The sequence below is a fragment of the Phoenix dactylifera genome, chromosome 14, assembly GCF_009389715.1.
Source record: "Phoenix dactylifera cultivar Barhee BC4 chromosome 14, palm_55x_up_171113_PBpolish2nd_filt_p, whole genome shotgun sequence".
Taxonomy (NCBI): domain Eukaryota; kingdom Viridiplantae; phylum Streptophyta; class Magnoliopsida; order Arecales; family Arecaceae; genus Phoenix; species Phoenix dactylifera.
In genome coordinates, this window is record NC_052405.1 from 3,809,517 (window position 1) to 3,829,253 (window position 19,737).

The following is a 19,737-nucleotide window of genomic DNA, read 5'->3' on the forward strand; positions in this document are numbered from 1 at the left end:
GGGTCCGGGTCATTTGTACCCAAAAAAAGGGGTCGGGTCATTTGTCCCGAAATAAAGGGTCCGGGTCATTGTACCCGAAAATAAAGGGTCCGGGTCACGGACGACCGACCTCGTAGATTAAACGGATCGAATCAGATTAAATAAATCGGATCAGATATTTTTAAAAATTATTAAAAAATCTAAAAATTTATTTTTAAAAAAAATAGGTATTTTACTTGTGCATAAAATTATTATTTAAACATACCGGAGGATTTAACTTCTTCAGCAATAATATATGCTCTGGAGCATGAAAGGGATGAGGAAAAGAATCCATTGAACAAAACTAAAACATTCATAACTCCATCAAAACATTACAAAACCACCAAAGTACCGTAAAGTTTGATAGTTTTGAAGAAAAGAATTTTGAGATGAAGAGTTTTAAATTGCATGGAATTTAATTAGGTGAAAAGTCATAACAATATCAAAATGCACTTAACGAAAAGAAAAGTCCTTACTTTTTTTTTTTAATCTCCAAGAACTCATTTGATTTGCAGAGAAAAAAAGAGAGAGAAAAAAGTAAGGCAACAAAATAATAGATAGATGTCTTATATTTGGTTGGAGTTTTCAAAAGAAAAATCGGAAAGTAGGTTTCCTATGAAAATAATATTTTATATTTTATAGAAAAGAAAAATCTATGTCGGATATGGACAAGTCGGATTTCTACCGGCTTGAGATTAAGATGATTTTTTTGTCAAATTACCCGAGATGAGAATAGATAAGGTTTGTTCTTTATTAAGGGCAAAATAAGTGTTTTTACAAATTTTTCCGGAAAAAGTAGATGCTCAACCAAACATAAGCTATTCTAAAATGTACCACTTTCTTATGGTCAATCAAACATCCCAAAACTAGTTTTTTATACATGCATATACTCATAGCATCAGCTTTTCAAGAAGAACATACTAATAAAAAAAATTCTTTTCGCAAACCACAATGAGTTTCTACTGTTTCAATTGAGAACTTTTTCTTTTTTTCCGAATCTCAATTGTTTTAAACGTCAAAAAGTATGACACGTTGGTCATTGTTGATTGCTTGTTTGGGTGTTTCAAAACATCCCAAAACTTCCCATATTCTTATCCATCTGGAGCTAGCCGTGTTATATGCCTGTATCCGTTGGATTCTTACCGTTGCATATTTATTGAATGGTTGCTGCTGTTCGATTGGATGGTAAAACCTCTTCTATAATAATTATGATTCTTCCTTTTCTCATTTTAGGCACATATATTTCTATTTCTTTTCTGAAAAAGCTTCTTTCTATTTCTTTCTTTTGATTCTATGAAAAAAAAAGCCCTCTATTTTTTCATATGTTCCATTTTCTGCTAAAATATCACTACAACTTCATTCGTGATTCAAGAAACAACCCGACGCAATTCAATCAAACCTTTATAGGTTGGGAGGCATCCTTAAAAAGGTGATCCTATAATTGAATCCTAGAGGGTAGACATGTTGGAATCCTTACCGAGTTATTGATTCCGAAGAACTCAAAATGTGCCTTTAAGGACAACGCATGTCTTTATAGCTAAATTTTTCTACTCAATTTGTTCCTATTTATTTATTTCGGATTCTTTATTTATTCATGATTATTTGTATTTATAACATGATTTTGCACCCATTAACATAAAATTTCAGCATCCACTGCATGGAATGAATCGGCCAGCGACTATAATTTATTTGGTTTGAGTTCATGCGGAAGCTACGGCCATATGATAGATGGGAATAGAAGGGATCATGGGATGGGTGGTGTGTATGAGATGGGAAGGGCACGTGCTGTGCACGAGACTGAGATAAAGCCCCCATAACCGGCTTCACATCTTGGTTTGAACAAGAAGAATTGGTCTCGCTCTCCAATATGGATGAATGAGGGAAACCTGTTATGTGTGAGGAATAAGTAGGTTATGTGGATGGTTTCCAATTCAATTGGGTCGGACAATGGTCAGTTGAGTCATATAGGGTGGTGCAGTGGGCTATGACCAGACAATCAAATAGATAATAATATGCAGAAAAGCTCGAGTCTGAGGTCAAGCTCGAGTTCAAGAGTGGCAACAAAGCTGGTTCATAGCGATGGAGCGGAATTAATGACTGTCGACCATCTAGGCATGAGAAGTTGTTGGATTGGAGTGGTCAGAAGCAAGGAGATCAAATAGTGGAGAAATTATTTCTACACTGCATGCACCACATGGTCGTGCATGCCATCAATCACAACCGCTGCTCCTTTAGCAGTGCGCCAAGATGCATGCTTCATAAATGGAGCCTACAAGAATAAATGACCATGATTTCTGATATATATGACCATGTGGTGCATGCAGTGGTAGAATATAATTTCTTCAAATGGTGGGGAAGCAGCACTGAAGGCTAAAAGAGAGCACGGCAATGGACTTGGGACCAAGAGGACAGATGAGAAGCGGGCTTCTGTTAGGTCTAATGCAAACAACTCCCTCTTTCATCTTCTCACCTCATTCCAATGTTTTTTGTGAATAATCAAATAAGCTATCATATGAGACATTTTTGCAGATTCTTAATCCAGGTTACTCGTCACTAATTGGTGGTTAAGAAATACTGCAAAGACAGGATGAACATATAAAAAACCTTTCCTTTTTAAGAAATACTAAAAATAAGGATGAATGTATAAAATCTGGGGACGCGCCTCTTTTGTCTTTAAGCAAAGCTTATTTATTAGATTAGTAGTGGATATAACATGGAATGACCAAACTTGTGAAGCTTTACAGGGCAGGAGTTTGGGTTCAATTTAAGAATAATATAATAAGAATTTACATAACAATTGCTTAACATTCGTATTGTTTACCTAAATAGAATAATACTTCTAAATTCAAAAGTCATCTCTTATATCAAGCATTTCTAGTGGTGTGTACTGTAATTTTCCTGGCCTGCAAAAGAGTAACCGGACATCAAAGAGTATGGTGAGGAAAGTAGAGGCAGGTGAAGACTTGCATGCAGGAAAGCTCAACTCACCATGTATTCGAGTATGCTACTATTGATCTCCATCCTCGCATGGCAAAGGAGACCACTAACCTTCCGAGCAACTGCTGCTTCGATCGCTCGTTTTAGAAGAGATTTGTACTCCTGGCCCCTCGACCATTCGTCAATCTCACGGGCACGCAGAACAGGCAAAGGGTGGGATAACTGCCTCATTTGAGCATTCCTGAAAATATATCAGAAAATTCATGACATGAGTTCTTCTCAAAGGCCTGATAATAAAAACCAAGAAGCATCGACACCAACCTGATATACCATCCAACTGGGCTGGAAGAAGCCTTGTCATATGACCGAGCTTGCTCCAAGAATGCATCGACGTTCAGATGGTCAGAAAGAGATGGACACCCTCCAGCCAGTTTCATCAGAACAGAGATGACTACCTCTTGATGGGACATGGAAGGAAGACTATTAGATGCTAGTTAAACTTCAGCAGGGAAAGCTGAATAAAGCCAGAAATTGAGTTTAATTGTAACTTGCAATATGGTCTCAAAATAATATCCAGTACATTTATATAAAAAAGAAAAGAAAAAACAATATCCAGTACCATATACGATCATCCACCCCAGCTTTTGCGTTCGAGTCATTACTTCAGTAATAACAAATCAAGCAAACAATTGTACAACACCAACATTATATTATTCATACTCTTGTCGGTCGATAATCTGAAGCCTAGAAAAGTGATGCGAAAAATTTGCTAGCAGTCTTGAGCAAAGTCACCAACGGGACAATTTAGGAATCTATCAAAGAATGGCAGAATACAATCACGATATACATCCATGCAAACATTTGGGATCTCTTACATTACATGGAATTAACCCTGGCCAGTTTCAAGTAGGATGATCTTATGATTCACCAATACATCAATATTTTCCTGTTCTTACAAAATAAATAATTTGAATATAAACAACATGTCCGAAAAAAATGGGAAGCTTAGTTCATATACGTTCATAAAGAGTACTCAATTCAACTCAGCACTTCTGTCCCATCAATAAATATGATGGGTAAAGTTACAGCGGAATTGAGATTTGATCCAAACTAAAACATCATGGTAGGCTTCACCTTTTATGTTAGAGAGTTCTACTACAAGGTGGTTCGGAACTTTCAGGCAACATATTGAATTTGGAGTTAGATTGATCAAAAGACAACATCTGATTATGTGATTACGTCATATCCAAAATGAAACTATTAGCAATTCATTGAAACTTAATGACAAATGTCTAAAATTTAATAACAGACACGTCACTTATTAGAACGAGAGGTTTCCTGAAGAGCTTTGGATTCAATCAAGTACCTTCGGATCTTGAGCAACAAGAAGAGCCGCTCTGTCACATGTTAGTTCAGCAGCTCGAAGCCATCTATGCAGCTGCTCCTCCAAACTTTGAGCAATCAACCACCAAGCCCTGCAGACCTCAGAATCATCAATACCTTGGCCAACAAGTTGGTTAGCATTCAAAACAATCACAATTCCCCTAGCTTTTGCAATAATAAATATGACCTACCAGGTACAGTGTAAGCTCCAGTGTTAGTATATTTGCAAATGTAAGCCACACGCCATGGTCGCATTTCAAGTGACCCAACTCGTGAGCCAAAACAGCCTAATTAAAAGGTACACCTAAACAGATATGAATTACTTGATCCCAAGTCAAAAATATAGACTTTAGAATTTAGAATCCACTTCCAAATCTAATTACTACACATTCCAGTGCTAGAGACATTAAAGTGACATTTGAACATAATTTTTTAAGCATCACAACCAGTATAACAAATGAGACATGCATGTTCGGTTTCATATTTGATGATAGCAAAACTTGTAAAAGATATATAGAGATGAAAAAAGATGGAAAAATGAAAAGAGAGAGAGAGACGGGAAGAAAGAAGGTAAAATCTAGAAGAACCATCCTGACCTTGGAAATGATGGGCGACTAAAAATATCCCTGTTACTCTCTTTCCACTACATTGCAGCGGCGGTGGTGGCCGTCGTTTTTGTTTAGTTTCTCTTTTATTTTCTTTTTTTTCTTTTTGTTTGGTGGTGGGGGGGGGGGGAGGAGTGGTTTCTTCCAACTCAGCATCATTCCACTACTAAATTATTTACAAGGGGTTGAGCAGCCAAACCCCAAGCTCAAAAGTAATCAGCATAAATGTTAAAGGATGGAAACAAGCCCAGTAGAACAACAAGAAGATGACACATTAGAAGGATGATTCTCAGAAATCACATGCAAAAGGAGGGGAAAAAATCAAATTATACTTATACAAAGCCCAGGAAACCAGCCTCTCTTAAATGACAGAAAATAATATTTTAAGGTCTTGTTTGGTGTCATTGTCATTATGTGTTTTCATTTTGCTACAAATTAGTGAAATATTCACATGGAGACCGATGTTACAAATAGCAACCGCACAAAAATTCTGCTATCTCTTGCTTTAAATTTCACTCTTTTTGGAAAGCAGTAGATCTTTATTCCAAAAGCTCCAAAAGGATGTCACAAACACTCTGAAAACTAAAGATTTTCATTACTCATGTAGTTCGGTCCACTTCCTGTCTCTACTTGGGCTTTGTTGAAAGCAATAGATCTTTGTTTCCAAAAGCTCTAAGGACAGTACAAACCACTGAAAAAATTAAAGGGTTTCATTATTCATGTAGTTCAGTCTACTCTTCTTTCTACTTGGGTTTTTGAGAATGAAACAGAAACTCTACTCCCCCCGCCCCCCCTTTTTTTCAACATAAAGACAAACCTAGTTATCGATGAGCCAATATAGCGAGTCATGGCTAGTTGTTACCAACGCATTTTTTATAAGTATCCTTCTAACTCCATGATCTCGTACAAAATAATCTCTATCCTTCACAAAGAAAGCACCTCAACCTCAGTTGAACCTGACCTACCTAAGGAGGTCCTAGTAAGACACCATCATGTTAGCATATGATTCCAATTGTCTCCCTGGTCCTCGCAATTTGGAATATTACCAGTAGCTTCTTTCAAAGTTTAATCTTAACAAGCTTTGAGATACAGGAAACCACTTGCGAGCTCTTCAAGTAGTTTTAGCTCACTGCATCTAACAAAAAGTTCATATCTTCCATCAAAGCCATTAGAAATGGAATTTAGAGACCTTCCGCTGTTAAACCAATTCTTATTATCCCATATTCGCTTCAAGAACTTAAAGATCTTCAAATAACCCCAACAATTGCCAACAACCTTAAAAATAGCAGCACCTCTAACTGGTTGACGCAGAAAAAATGATAGATTCGAATGGACTAAAGAGTGTGAAAGAGCTTTTAGGAGTTAAAAACTAGACTGACCATAGCCCCTATTTTGACCATATCTTCAAGCACTAGGGTTTTATTTTGTATAATGATCTTCCCCAGAAATACCCCATTCATGACTTAGAGTTAGCGGCTATGATCTTTGCATCAAAAGATCTGAAACACTAATTCTATAGAAAACCTATGAAATTATAGACCGAACATAGAGTCTAAAGCATTTTGTTTTCAGAATGAATTGAATATGAGATAAAGAAGATGGCTGTTCTTTTAAAAGAATGATTGCACCTCATTATCATATATGTAAAGCTAATGTGGTAGCAGATGCATTAAGTAGAAAAATCTATTGCTTGTATGGCTCATTTGAGTTAAGACAATAGCAATTGCTGAAGGAGTCAATGGATTTGAATGTAGAACTTCAAGTGAAAGTCCTAATACAATTCTTGCTCATTTAAGTGCAGCCAACAGTGATCGAGAGAATTAAGAAAGCCAAACAAAAAGGATGCACTTCTAATGGAAAGTCTGGCGGAAGTGAAGAAGGGGACTAGAACAGAATTGTTGGTTCAACATGATGGTGTGTTGAAATTAAGGGTAAGCTTTGTTGTGCCAAATGACGCAGACTGAAAAGGAAGTTACTAGAAGAGGCTCATCGATCTCCTACACTAGAACTCAAGTATGCTAAGATGTACCATGAGTCAAGAAAAGTAATATTTAGTGGAATAACATGAAATGAGATAGCTCAGTTGTATCTAAATGCTTAGAATGTCAGCAAGTAAAGGTAGGGCATCAAGGCCAGCGGGTTTGTTACAACCCTTGACTATAGCAGAGTGGAAGTGGGAACATATTAACTATGAATTTTGTTATAGGTCTACCTAACACTAGAAATGGTCATATATGTGGGTTGGATGATTGTAGATAGAATTGACTAAGTCTGCCCACTTTAGCTATAAGACAACTTACTCTAGAAAAACTAGATGAGTTGTATATGCGAGAAGTTGTAAAGTTGCACAGGATTCATGTTTCCATAGTATCACATAAAGACCCGAGACTCACTTCTCATTTCTGAGGTAGGTTGCAAAAGTGGGCACTAAGTTGAAATTTAGCATAACCTTTCATTTCCAAACAATGGACAATCAGAAAGGGCAATCCAGATTTAGAGGATATGCTTAGAGCTTGTGTGTTAGATATGAAAAGGAACTGAAAGAAATATCATTGTCATTAATGGAATTTGCTTATAACAATAGCTAAAGGACCGGCATTGATTATGGCTCCATGTGAGGTATTTGCATAGAATAAAATGCAGGTCACTATTTGCTAGGAAGAAAAGAGAATAGGAAAAGCTTGGCCTGAATTAGTCCAATATACAAATCTTAAGGAAGCATGAACCTGATCCATCACATTATAGGACCAATCCAAATCAGGGAATATATGACATGCTGAACAACCTATTTAGATCTTGGATCGGAAAGAACAAGTATTGCGCTCCAAAACTATATCACTAGTAAAACATGGGGCAACACCACACTAGAGAGGAAGCAATATGGGAGCATGAGGATGAAATGAGAGAGATATCCATAACTATTTCAAACATAAGCTATGTCAAATTTAGAGGATGAAATTTCTTTTAAGAACATGTAAGCGCCTATTACATGATCATTTGTATACATGAGCTAAATGTATTATACAAACTAATGATATGTGTAAATAAGACTATTATGGAAGTGAATCCTTTGTATAGAAGTTATATTAGTAAGGACTCATTTAATGATAAAGAAGACCCTAAGATGGAATAAGAAAGGTTTGACTAAATTGCTAGTGCGAGAGAATTAAGGCTAAAACCTCCACCTCATGCTTTGCAGCCATCCCATACTTCTGCCACCTCATGCTAATGCCGCCACGCCATACTTAATATTAAAGCATCCTCTTGTTTATTAGGAACCACCACCTCATGCTAATTCCCTTTAAGCTACCACCTCATGGTAAAGTAACCACCTTGTGATAGAAATTCAGCCACTTAGATGACTATGGAATTGACACCTAGCTACTAATTTAGTATGGCTAGACATCTCATGCTTAGAAGCCATCTATAAATAAGAGTGCTGACCTCTTTCTAATATTTTGCTGCTCTAGATATCTCATCCACTTAAAGGAGGTAGCCATTAAAGCAAGGAAATAAAGTCAGGAATGAAAACAAGCTACAAGAAAAGGAATTATGCTGTGAAGTTTTGGAACATACCTTGTACAGTAAGTGTCCTTACTTCTTACATTGTTGACCATCTATGTCTTATCAAACAATTGACAAATTTTATATGGATTTAGAATTTTGGTTCCTACACTTTGCTATATATGAATGGTCTAGCATCCTTGTTTCCAACTAAAGTCAAGGCAGCATATAGATTCTAATTTCAGCAATGTGTTGAGATATATGAATATTTGATATGCTATATATGCATGTTATCTGTAAATGACTAAAATTCTCATGATTTTCTGATCTTTTCTCTAATATTTTTGGCAAGTGAATTTTGAAAAATATGCATGGTGAATAACTATTTAGCATCTGCATTTATCAAGTTTGAATTTATTATGATCTGAATTTGTGTCAATGTATCAAAGAGATTGCTTTTGACTCTTAAGTCATTTGAAATATTCATTAATCATTTTATTGCCTAAAAGTGGAAAGTTCCATTTCTAGTGAATTGAAATGAGAATTCTGGCCAGTCATATTGTGATAAGTGACCCTCAACAATAAGGGGTAAGCTATTGGCCTTTGTCTTCTTAGTAGAGATGCATGTAGTAGCCTTGGCCAATAGGAAGTAAGTTGTTGGACTTCGTATTCTCGATAAAGATATGACGCAATGACCCTGGCCAGTAGTGGATATGTTCTTGCCTTCGTGTTCTCAGTAGAGACACGATGCAATGAACCCTTGCCAGCAACTTTAATTGTGGGTATCAGTGAACCTTAGCTAATGGGCCTAATGATCAGTGAACCCCTCACTAATGGGTATAATAGTTGGTTTTAGTGAACCCATGACCAGCAGTTATTAAGGTATACAGTATTAGATTGAAACACTTGATTCAATTAGTATTGTACCATATTGACCATAAACTATCCAGTTTATGGTCTCAGTATAGGTTTATCCCCGAACTAGTGCAAACCAATTCTTACCCTCGAACCAAGCATGGTTCGGGGCTCAATTATCGGGGGAGAAAGGGCTTAGCAACCTTTAAGCCCTTTCTCCCTCTGTTTCAAGGTAAGAGAGGATAAAGAGAGGAGTGGAGAAAGAGAGGGAGAGTGGAAGAATGAGTGAGAAATTTGAACAAGGTATTTTTCTTTTTTCTTTTTTTGTTACAACCCATAAATGAGCAAAAATTGAAATATGAGAAACTTATACCAAAATTTGGCTTTTAGCATGATTTCATAGATCTTAGTTAGATCCATATGATAATATAATTTTTGATTTCTAATATTTGCTTTAGTTTTTATTAAAAATATTTTTTGGATAAAAATAAAAAAATAAAGAAGATCTTAGATTCTGAAAATTAGTATTATGCTCACGATCTAGCATGTTATTTACTCGCATTATTTGGCAGCAATTGGATTAATTACTGGCATATTAATTGCTTGTCGAATAAAAGTCTAATTTCAAGTAATTCTTAGATTAATTTGGCTATTAGCGCTTAGTACAAGCTGAAAAATATATACAAAACCTCCTATCAGAGCCTATATTAGATACAATTAAAAATTAATTTATGATCAACAAAAGTTTGGTAAACAATATTATTAACTAAAAAACTCATAAAATTTCAGTAGTGCATAAAGATATTTCAGACACGTTTTTGGAGCATGTATCATATACTTTTAATAGTTATGCAATTTACACTTTTTTTTTATATTTCATATGAAAAATAATAATGCAATGAAATTTTGAATTATATAAATATTAGTTCAGAAGTGACTCTTGAGGCAAATAGCACTTTTTTAGAAATTTTCGGAATTTTTAAATTGAATAATTTTAAACTACAAAATTAATTTACCCACAAAAAATCGTGGATAATTCATAGATGCATAGCGATAATTGACACAACCACTCTGGAGTTGATAATGAGTGGACTGAAAATTTTCAGGATTAGACGGTCAAAAATGGAGTTAAAAAGCAAGAAGTGTAAGGAATAGGCTAGCAGGTAGTTGGATAGCGAGATAGTAAGGAGCCGTCACAATTGGAGATGCAAGTGATATTCCTCCATGTGGAGGCGGCGGGATCACCAAATTGAAGCAACATATGGTTGGTAGGTATTCCTATATTACGATCTGCAAAAAGCCCCCAGGAAGTCCGTCAATTTTCCAAACAAGCTATACAAGACTTGAAGGAGGGCAAGAGGAGATCATAGGAAAAATAGTTTGAGTTGGATAGGAAGGCAATAGAGACGCCACCATCCTATCACTCCAGGGATCTAGCAGATTATGAGGTATTCGACCGAGATGACATGAGGGAGGCTCAGATTTAGGCTACCATTTTTTAATCGTATAATATAAAAAATTTGAGTATATCACATTTAAACATCAAAAACAAACTCAACAAATCCTATTTTCCACTCAAAACTAAATAAAGAAACCTTAAAATATTGAAAAAAAATTAAGGTGTATCAGTTTAGTACGGTATGGCACCGGTACTATACCTACTACCATACCTACCTACCTATATGCAATCTGTTACAAAGACTGCAAACCTTGGTGGGTGTAATAGCTGGTTGCTAACCAGTTGGTATTGAAAAGATATGATGGGTGTTTTAGAGTTTTAGGGTATTCAAGTGCTTTTAAGTGTACCCCGTTGTATTTTGAATATTTCTAAGTGCATTTCAATGTTTTCCTAAGAGAGTGTTTGAGTACTTGCTTAGTTGTATAGCTCATCATTTAATTATGATATTCCAGGGTGAAAGATTAATCATCCTTAGGCTACTACCAAGCTTAAAGTACTGTATATAGTGAAGCTACTACCATAGAGGAGTTGGATTTTTGTGTATCTTAAGATAAGGCTTGCAGCTAGGAGGAGAGGGTTTGTACTTTGTAATGTACCGAGGGACGTAATATTTACCTCTAAACTGAACAATTTTTTTGTATTACTACAGTGGAATGAAATAAATATTGTTTTGATTTCAGGACTTTGTTTTGCAAAAGTTAAGTTTAGATGTAGCTGCTCTGTACGATCAAATAGTCATTTTTTTTGTAATTGTATATCTTGAGCTTTAAGTGGATAATTATGTACTTCCACAGCAATCAATTGAATTCAATCCAGCCACTGATTCATCGTAATTGTTGCAACACTCGAGACTTGGCGGAGCTGGGTTCTGGGTTGTGACAAATTATCTAAAGAAATGATGAAAATACATGTAGAGGTTCTATGCTGCAATAGAAAATGATGATACCTGCAGTTCTCTTCTGGTAAGAAGCTCCACAAGGCTTGTATGGACAACTATGAATGGTTTTCTGCCACTGATCGCCAAAGTGTATGCATTTGGAACAGGATTCTGGCGGACATACAGATCAGGAGCCTCTGTATTCAGTACTTTTGCAGCCTCGACCATTAACTCATGAAGATTGGAAAGCTGTAAATAAACAGAAGAAATTAAGAATATTAAATTGTGTGAGGAAGCTTGAGTGATGGTTACAAAGAAACCCAACATAGCAGAATCAGTGACAAGGTAGGGAAAGCTATTTGTGGCACACTACTAGTTTGTCAAAGCTTTCAGAGCGGCTTTACATTAACATCCAGTGTGATCCACAAGCCTCCTATAAATCTACATGCAGCAAACTACCAATAGTAACAATTAAGTGAACAATGGGGAAAGCTAAATGAGATGGACGAGAGTTTTACATGCTTAAAAAAAAAGAAGTGATAACTTAGTATAGGTAAGAGGGAGAACCCCATCTAGGGCCCTATGCCGTAACAGAAAAGTTAGACATCAATATTGTTACTCCAAGTGTATTCACTTGTCCAGATATGGATAATCACTTGCATCCTGGCCTGCAATCCACTCACTAAGATGTTTAATGTTATCCCCAAATAAGTTTCTTTCAGATGAGAACCATATGGCATAAATTCTTCCCTGGTTTCCACAATTAGTAACCAACATCTATCTTAACTAGCTTCTCCAAAACAAGTTTTCTTTTTCTGCTTGTAATAATTAAGGCATAATATATCCACTGAAAATAAGCATTGTAAGTTGCCTCTATATATATCCACTGTAAATAGATTGACAATCTTTTTTACATGATACTAGCTTCCTGTTAAATTTTATCCCTAATAAAATGCTCTTAGTCACACTAACAGCTACACCATTCAGATGATACCCACCAAGTTCAATGATTGATCTCTTGTTTATACTTGAGCTTTTAGTCTCCGGAAGAGAACCAACCAGTTCCATAATCCCCTTAGATCTGCTTAAGCACTAGTCCTCTTCATAGGGTCCCCAAACCCCTCACGTCCCAAAAGTGTGCCCTTTTAACTCCTTATGTGTTCCTCTTCCAATCCAAGAGCAAAAACTTTGTCCTCATTGCACTCCCATCACCAGCCAAGGTCCACAATCTTGGTAGCGGGTACTGTATCGGTACCTCAGCAGTTTGGAATGGTACGATACACCTCTATGTCGAAATAGCTTCTTACCCCATTTTCTCAATTTTCAACTCGGTACACCTCGGTACAGACCGATACGCGCCTCGGTATGCCTTAGTACGGCAGTATGCCTCGGTATGAGCGATACCAACTTGAGAGGTGTTTCATATCGTTTTTTCTAGTACAATACAGTACGCCTCGTACTGGACGGTATGGCAGACCTTGTCACCAACATTCTGTTAATTCTCTTCCACCTCTCATTTCTTGTTTCTCCTCTTTCAGTCAAATTTTATCAAATTCAGAATTTCTTAATCAATCTCATATTGCTTACCGAACTTCTAAATAAACAGCACATCCTAAAACATCAATTCCTTAATATGTTTGCTATTCTATCTTGTCCCCATTTTGGATCCAAAAAACATCTAGACGACTGAACAAAATTGCACTACTTTTGCACCTTGGCATATTTAGCCCCAAGACTGGTTCTTCTGAGCATAAAAGGAACTCTGGAAGATAGACAAATCAAGGTCCCCAAGTTTTAAAAGGCAGACAATGTTATGTCAACAAATTATGTTGTTTACATAAAAGGTAAAAGAGCACCAAGACAAGAGTGAAGCAAAGCAACAGAATTGAAGTGAGGAGGGGCAACGCATAGAAGAAGCATGACTAGTTTATACCATTTATTCATCTCTTTTATAAATACCAGTTACAACATCCAAAAGCAGAGATAATGGTACCTTGCCTTCAAATATATCATTATCAAGATGCAAATGGCCAGCAACAAACCAATTATATATTGTTCTGGTCAAGTCATTGCTTGTCCCTGTCAACATTTTGAAAATCTTGACCCATACTAATCCATTTGCACCCCTACAAGAATATATAAGTAAAATGATTATAGAGACTACCATTGTTCATCACCCCAATTATCCTTCAAAAGTATGCAAGTCCTAGAGGTGCTAGTGAATCTGACTCAACGTAAGGATATTAGATAAATAGCAAGAGTCAAACAATATTTGGTGCCTCAAAGCCTTGTAAGTGACATGGCACTGATTTAGATCAGGAGGTCAAGACTTGTCAAGACAACAGTCTCTGACCTCTCGAAGGGGACCTCCCAGGAAACTTATTCAAAATCTAGATTCAATATTTCCCAGATGGAACACTATAAATAATAATCGCTTTATACTACTGTAGTCAGGTACCCTTGATAATATGCCATCACAACACAGCTTTATTTCTCCACACAGCTAACACCCTTTAGAAAAGCAATGCACATACTAAATGAAACTCTTAGATGGTCGATGCGGCTACATCTGGGCCAAGCATCTCAAAGTAATTTTCATTTGCAATAGGTATTTTATAGGAGGTCTTGATACATCCTATTGCCACACAATGCCATACGGGTATTCAATGATGCCACATTACATACGTTCTGATTTCCATATTCTCTTTTAAAGAAATCCTTTTCCATTAGCAAGACTTACTGAAGTAAAATTGCCCTATCATCACCATGTCATTTTCTGACTCTAATAAAAGAACATCCACCCCCCAAAAAAAGCAAACTATTTAAGTAGGGAGAACAATTTGAAGTCTTCACCAGAGAAAAGTTAATCTGCAAAATACTTCTTATTCAGTTCAGATCACAGGATTGCTTCGCACATGTAAGTAACACCTACCTAACAGCATGAGCGCGCCCATTGTGCAGTTTTCAAATTACTTTGCAAAGCAAAGCTCAGGATGCTACAAACAGCACTCATTAGAACCACATAATGGACAATGACAGATGTAAGAATGTAATCCACTTTAATTCATGATAGCTAACTGCATGCATACACAGATGCTGCTATTTATTGCATCATAAACACTTCACGAGCAAGCCTACGGTGCAGTTTTCAATTTACTTTGCAAAGCAAATCTTAGGATTATATACAACAGGCATCTCATTATTACCACACAATGACAAATGGCATAGACATAAAATATGTATTCCACTTTAAGAACATAAATAATCTGCACACATACATATAGATGCCAACGAAAACAAGCATTTTGGAACATTCTATATGTTGTCAATTATCAAGATGCAATTGAGAGAATATATAAACAAACATATACTTAAATTTATAGCATTTTATGTAAGTGTCAGGAAAACCTGATTTTCAGAAAGTACTGATGTTCCATATTCTCAAGAAGCATAACCTGCTCTAACTGGTTCCGCAATCATGATAAGATTTAAGATATTTTCTTTACTAAATGTCAACAAAATAGATTAAAGAAAGAAAAACATCTGTTTCCTTTAAAAGAAAAAAGATTATATTTGAGAAAGTTGCTGTTTTAAGTTTAACTAGGACATATCATGCTAAATGAACTAATTCCATCTTTCTTGCACTTAATTTTTTGAACTGAGAAGGGATAAATGTCTAAGCTGAATCAAGTAGTTCTCATTTACATTATGCACATAGATACCAAGTAATCTGAAACTTAACATTTCCAATTATGCACATACACCTAAGTGGCATCTCAAAAATCATAGAAAAACTATGAAGGCTGATTTTATAATCAAGTGAATAAAACCAACTTCATTTAATGTCGCCATTGTGATTATCTAGTATATAACCAATCTTATCTCTAGTAATACCATTACCTATCAAATTGGTAAATTTACATATACATGCAATACAATACTTTCAAAAATACAGAAATGGCAATAAATATACTAGGAACATTATATATCCTAACATTAGTGCAAATAAGAAATCATCTCCATGCAGATTTTGCAGTTAAACTATGTGTACTAAACACATTCCAAAGAATGCAGGTTTTGGGGATAAATGTGTGTCTGTATGCTTTGCACAATTCACTTGTACCATTTTAGATTACTGCTTCAACACATCTTACAAAAATAGATTACTGGTTAACATTACTCCAATGATTGATGCCACCTTATTATTCAAAATCTTTTCCTAGTTATCTTTGAACAAATATTCATTCCACCAATTATTGAGAAAAGATGACTAGATTTGGGTAATCTTCCTGTTTACTTAATTAAAATTATAAAAAATGTGCACTCGAATTTCTTGACATCTTGGAGTATTTTAAAAATGAAAAACAAAATAAAGAAAAAAAAGCTGTAACTGGATGTTTTGGCTTTGCAACTGTCATAAAAAAATGGAAGAAGCACCAAGAGATGAACTTTACTGCAATTAGTGAAAACCATGAAGATAGTTGACATGCTTTTTTTAAACTGCATGCATGCCGTAGCCATTTGATAATTGCTGCAGGCATAATGTTCAAAACAATAGTTTGTATCTTATCTAAAATCAAGGTCTGCTGAACGATCGAACCGACCGGTTCACCCTATACCGTACCAGTATCGCCTCACCGGTACGGTACAAGCCATGGAATTCTGTTCTGATCCTTTACTGGTACGGTCCGTACCGGTACAACCTGGTACCAATGCAAATCGCACCGATTCTCACCGATACTCGCGAGGAAGAAGAATAGAAAGAGAGAAAGAAGAGAAATAAGAAGAGAAGAAAAGGGAAGGGAAGAAAGAGAGAAGAGGAGAAGACTACCTGTCGAAGGGGGAAAGAGAGGAGGAGAGAGGGAAGAAAAGAGAGGCTCGGGAAGAAGAGAGAAGAAGAAGGAAAAAAAAGAGAGAGAAGGCCGGGGAAATAGCGCCGCGCGTTCACGCGTGCGAACCGCGCGTCACGCGTGGTTCCTTGCGCGAGCTCGCTGCGCAGGGCCGCGAGCCACGTGGCGCAACCCGCATGGACTTTTAATGCCACAGCAGTGGCATTAATGCCACTTTATAGCATAACGTGACGAGCGCGCGTCCGCGCGTTTTTTTTTTTTTCTGAACTGGTTCGGTACGGTACGTCGGTTCGGTCGGTACTGCATACCTTGCTTAAAATATTAAACTATATAACCAAATATCAACTACTAATCATATTTTCATGCCGAAGAGAAAAAAGGTAGATTCCCACTGACTTAATTTAGCAGCATATCAAATAGAATTCAGTTGGAAAACACGTAACATAACACTGACCAATAAAACTCCGCAAATTTGGGTAAATAAATTGACAAAAGGTGATATTAAGTCTTGCAGTTATTATCACATTTATGATAATGCAAAATAATACAATTTCAGCATGAGCATAATACAATTATTCAAAACCGTCTTACTCTTAGCAGTGGGCAGAGAATCTTCTACCTACCCTGCTTCCTCAAGCATTCCTTTACATGTATTCTACTTATAAAATCTTGACATTAATAAAAATAAAGCTTAATAATTATAAAGGATTTAGTCATTTGACTTGGTGCATTTTGAAGGACTTGGTTAGGGAGATGTCCAAAATTTTATTCTCCTAGAGCCAACTGGCAACTTAAAATCTTTAGACTGGAAGAATAGCAGTATTTCCTGACATTCCCCAGACAAGTCCCAGAGTTTTCTTGCCAGAAAAGGATTCGGATCCTGTGGCAAGACAAACAGATGAAGGAAGTACTGATTTACTGCTTTATCATGCTACAAAGCTCATGGAGGGAAAGACACAAATGTAGCAGCATAGACAAGTCGAAGCCTTTGAATAGCAGCTGCTTTGTGCTCTTGTATTTTCCCCTCTTCTTCTACTGTGTGTGTTGGGGGAGGGGCAAGAATAAGAAGCCTTCCGCCATGTGTGTTGGGGGAGGGGCAATAATATGAAGGATTTTACTTGTGTTTGAACTGCACATGAGAGAATGTGTGCCTTCTGAGGAAATATAATCTGTGACTTACATCCTCGATAGTCAATCAAATGTGAGAAGAACCCTCTTAGCTTTATTGTCCAAAATCAGTCCAACTACAACTGTCATGCACAGGCCTTTCATGGAGAGTTCCACATCAAATTTCTTTTCTCAAAGAATTCTTCTATCTTTTATTTGTATCTGAAGTTGAAGTGCATCTAAACTTCTTCAGCTAAGATATTCTAAATGAGAAGTATGAGGCTCTCCCATCAAACAACATCTTTCAGGTATTGAGCAAATCTCACCCAACAACCCACAGCCAGATTGCCAGATTTCCTCACATCAGAGGATCTGTGACTTTTGATGAAATAAACTCTGCTACTCACTCCTCAATAGCCAACTAAATATGCCTCTTAGCTTTATTTCTTTGATAACCAACAAAAAATCTCCTTCCATTTCAACATCTGTAATGTCCAAATCCAACTACAACTGTCATGAACAGGCTTTTTCATGGAGAGTTCCACATCAAATTTCTTTTCTCAAAGAGTTCTTGTATCCCTCACAAATGCAATTTTTACTAGGCTAAGTTGTTTCACCGTCACAAGCTTTCGAAACAATGGAGGGCAAGAAATCAAACTATGGTGATTTTCAATTTTTATTCTATTTCAGTGTAGTTGATTACATATACTAGAGCATCACATGGAGATTGGTGTTGAAGATAGAATTTGCACAAAACTTTGCTATTCCTTATTTTTTAATCTCACACTTTTTTTTGAAAGCACTAAAGTTTCACTTCCAAAAGCTCTAAAGATTTTACTAACAATTCCAAATAACAAAAAATTTCATCATACATGTTATCCAGTCTAGTTCATTCTTTTTCTTGGTAATCGATAACAAGAACAAAAAACAAAAGCAATAGCAAACAGGCCCTAAAGTTACAATAACATGACATGAATTCTCGAACAATCCCATTCTACTGGACATCAGAAATCGTATAAATACGCACAGCTGAGCCATGGGATACGAAACATCACGCATGATTAATCAAAATCCTCATATATGAAAGATTTTCATCACCAATTACCTAATAAAACCCTGACAAGTTCATTTAACCCAGGAATTGTCCTCAGAAGCGACGTATTCTGAACAACAACATCATCAACAACAGAACAATCATTAGAATCACCTCAAGAAAAGTCCATATAAAGATATTCAAATCACCATTAAAAAATCCATTTTTATCAAAAGATATTACAAATTTCGGAACTTTGCAGAGAGATAAAGGGAGGAGTTTATAACCTGCTTGTCGAGGGGATGCCGGAAGTCATCGGCATCGAGATCCCGGAGGACGACGGGGGAAGCCCGGGAAACCGGCACCACAGAACCCAACGGTCCACCTCTTAGAGCAAGAGCTCCCCACCGACGCCGGTTTCCGGCGGGTCGAATTAGGGTTTGGAAGCGAGGGTTTGGGCCAAACGCGGTACGAGGAAAGAACGAAGGAAGCCATCGAGAGAGCGAGCCCTTCCGGTGGGAGACTTGGACAGGGGAGTTTAGAGATTCTGTTAAGCTGGACCGCGGGATACTAATAAAGAAGTAAGTTCGTTTAATGGACGGATCGAGATGTGTGGATTGGTGATCGTTTGATTAGATGGGACAGATTAAGGGGATGGAGTAACTTTGTATGGATTCTCCGCGGATCAGTGTAACCGGAAGGCGCGACAGTAGCCCCTGGAGATCCACTGTCCACAGTAGAGATTATGGTAACGATTTGCCGCCACTTCGCTGTCCTTTTGACTAACCAAATTAGAGCTTGTGTGCATGCGCGCATGCACGTGTTCGCACAAAAGATTTATAGCGACGCTCGATTGTAAGGATAAAGAAGAATCCAACATTTTTTTTTTGTTTATTTACTCGAGGAGAAGGGTTCTACCAAAGGTATGTCGTAGGCTATACAGGACATACTAACCATATCGATTCGGTACTCATATCTGCTACGAGTGGCGAATCGATATTTGGTATGCTAAAAAAATTCGTACCATACCATACTGATACTGTGCTAATGTAGCACAGGTGCAGAGTCTAGTACCGAGACGACAAAACTTGGTTGTACCTCTATCTCCA

At 36.8% G+C, this 19,737-nt stretch overlaps 1 protein-coding gene across 1 annotated transcript; it reads right to left on the bottom strand.

Annotated features, from left to right (window-relative positions):
* Window positions 1-2,688: 2,688 nt before the first annotated feature.
* Window positions 2,689-19,254, bottom strand: LOC103719096 (the record flags this gene model as incomplete). The annotated part of the gene is given in 11 exon segments (XM_039133929.1): window positions 2,689-2,921; window positions 3,007-3,196; window positions 3,277-3,410; window positions 4,322-4,438; window positions 4,530-4,625; window positions 11,708-11,887; window positions 15,047-15,075; window positions 15,078-15,102; window positions 17,295-17,368; window positions 18,701-18,758; window positions 18,916-19,254. Coding segments are annotated over 11 exon segments (1,281 nt in total), but the record flags the coding sequence as incomplete, so codon positions are not given.
* Between the last annotated feature and the right edge of the window lie 483 nt (window positions 19,255-19,737).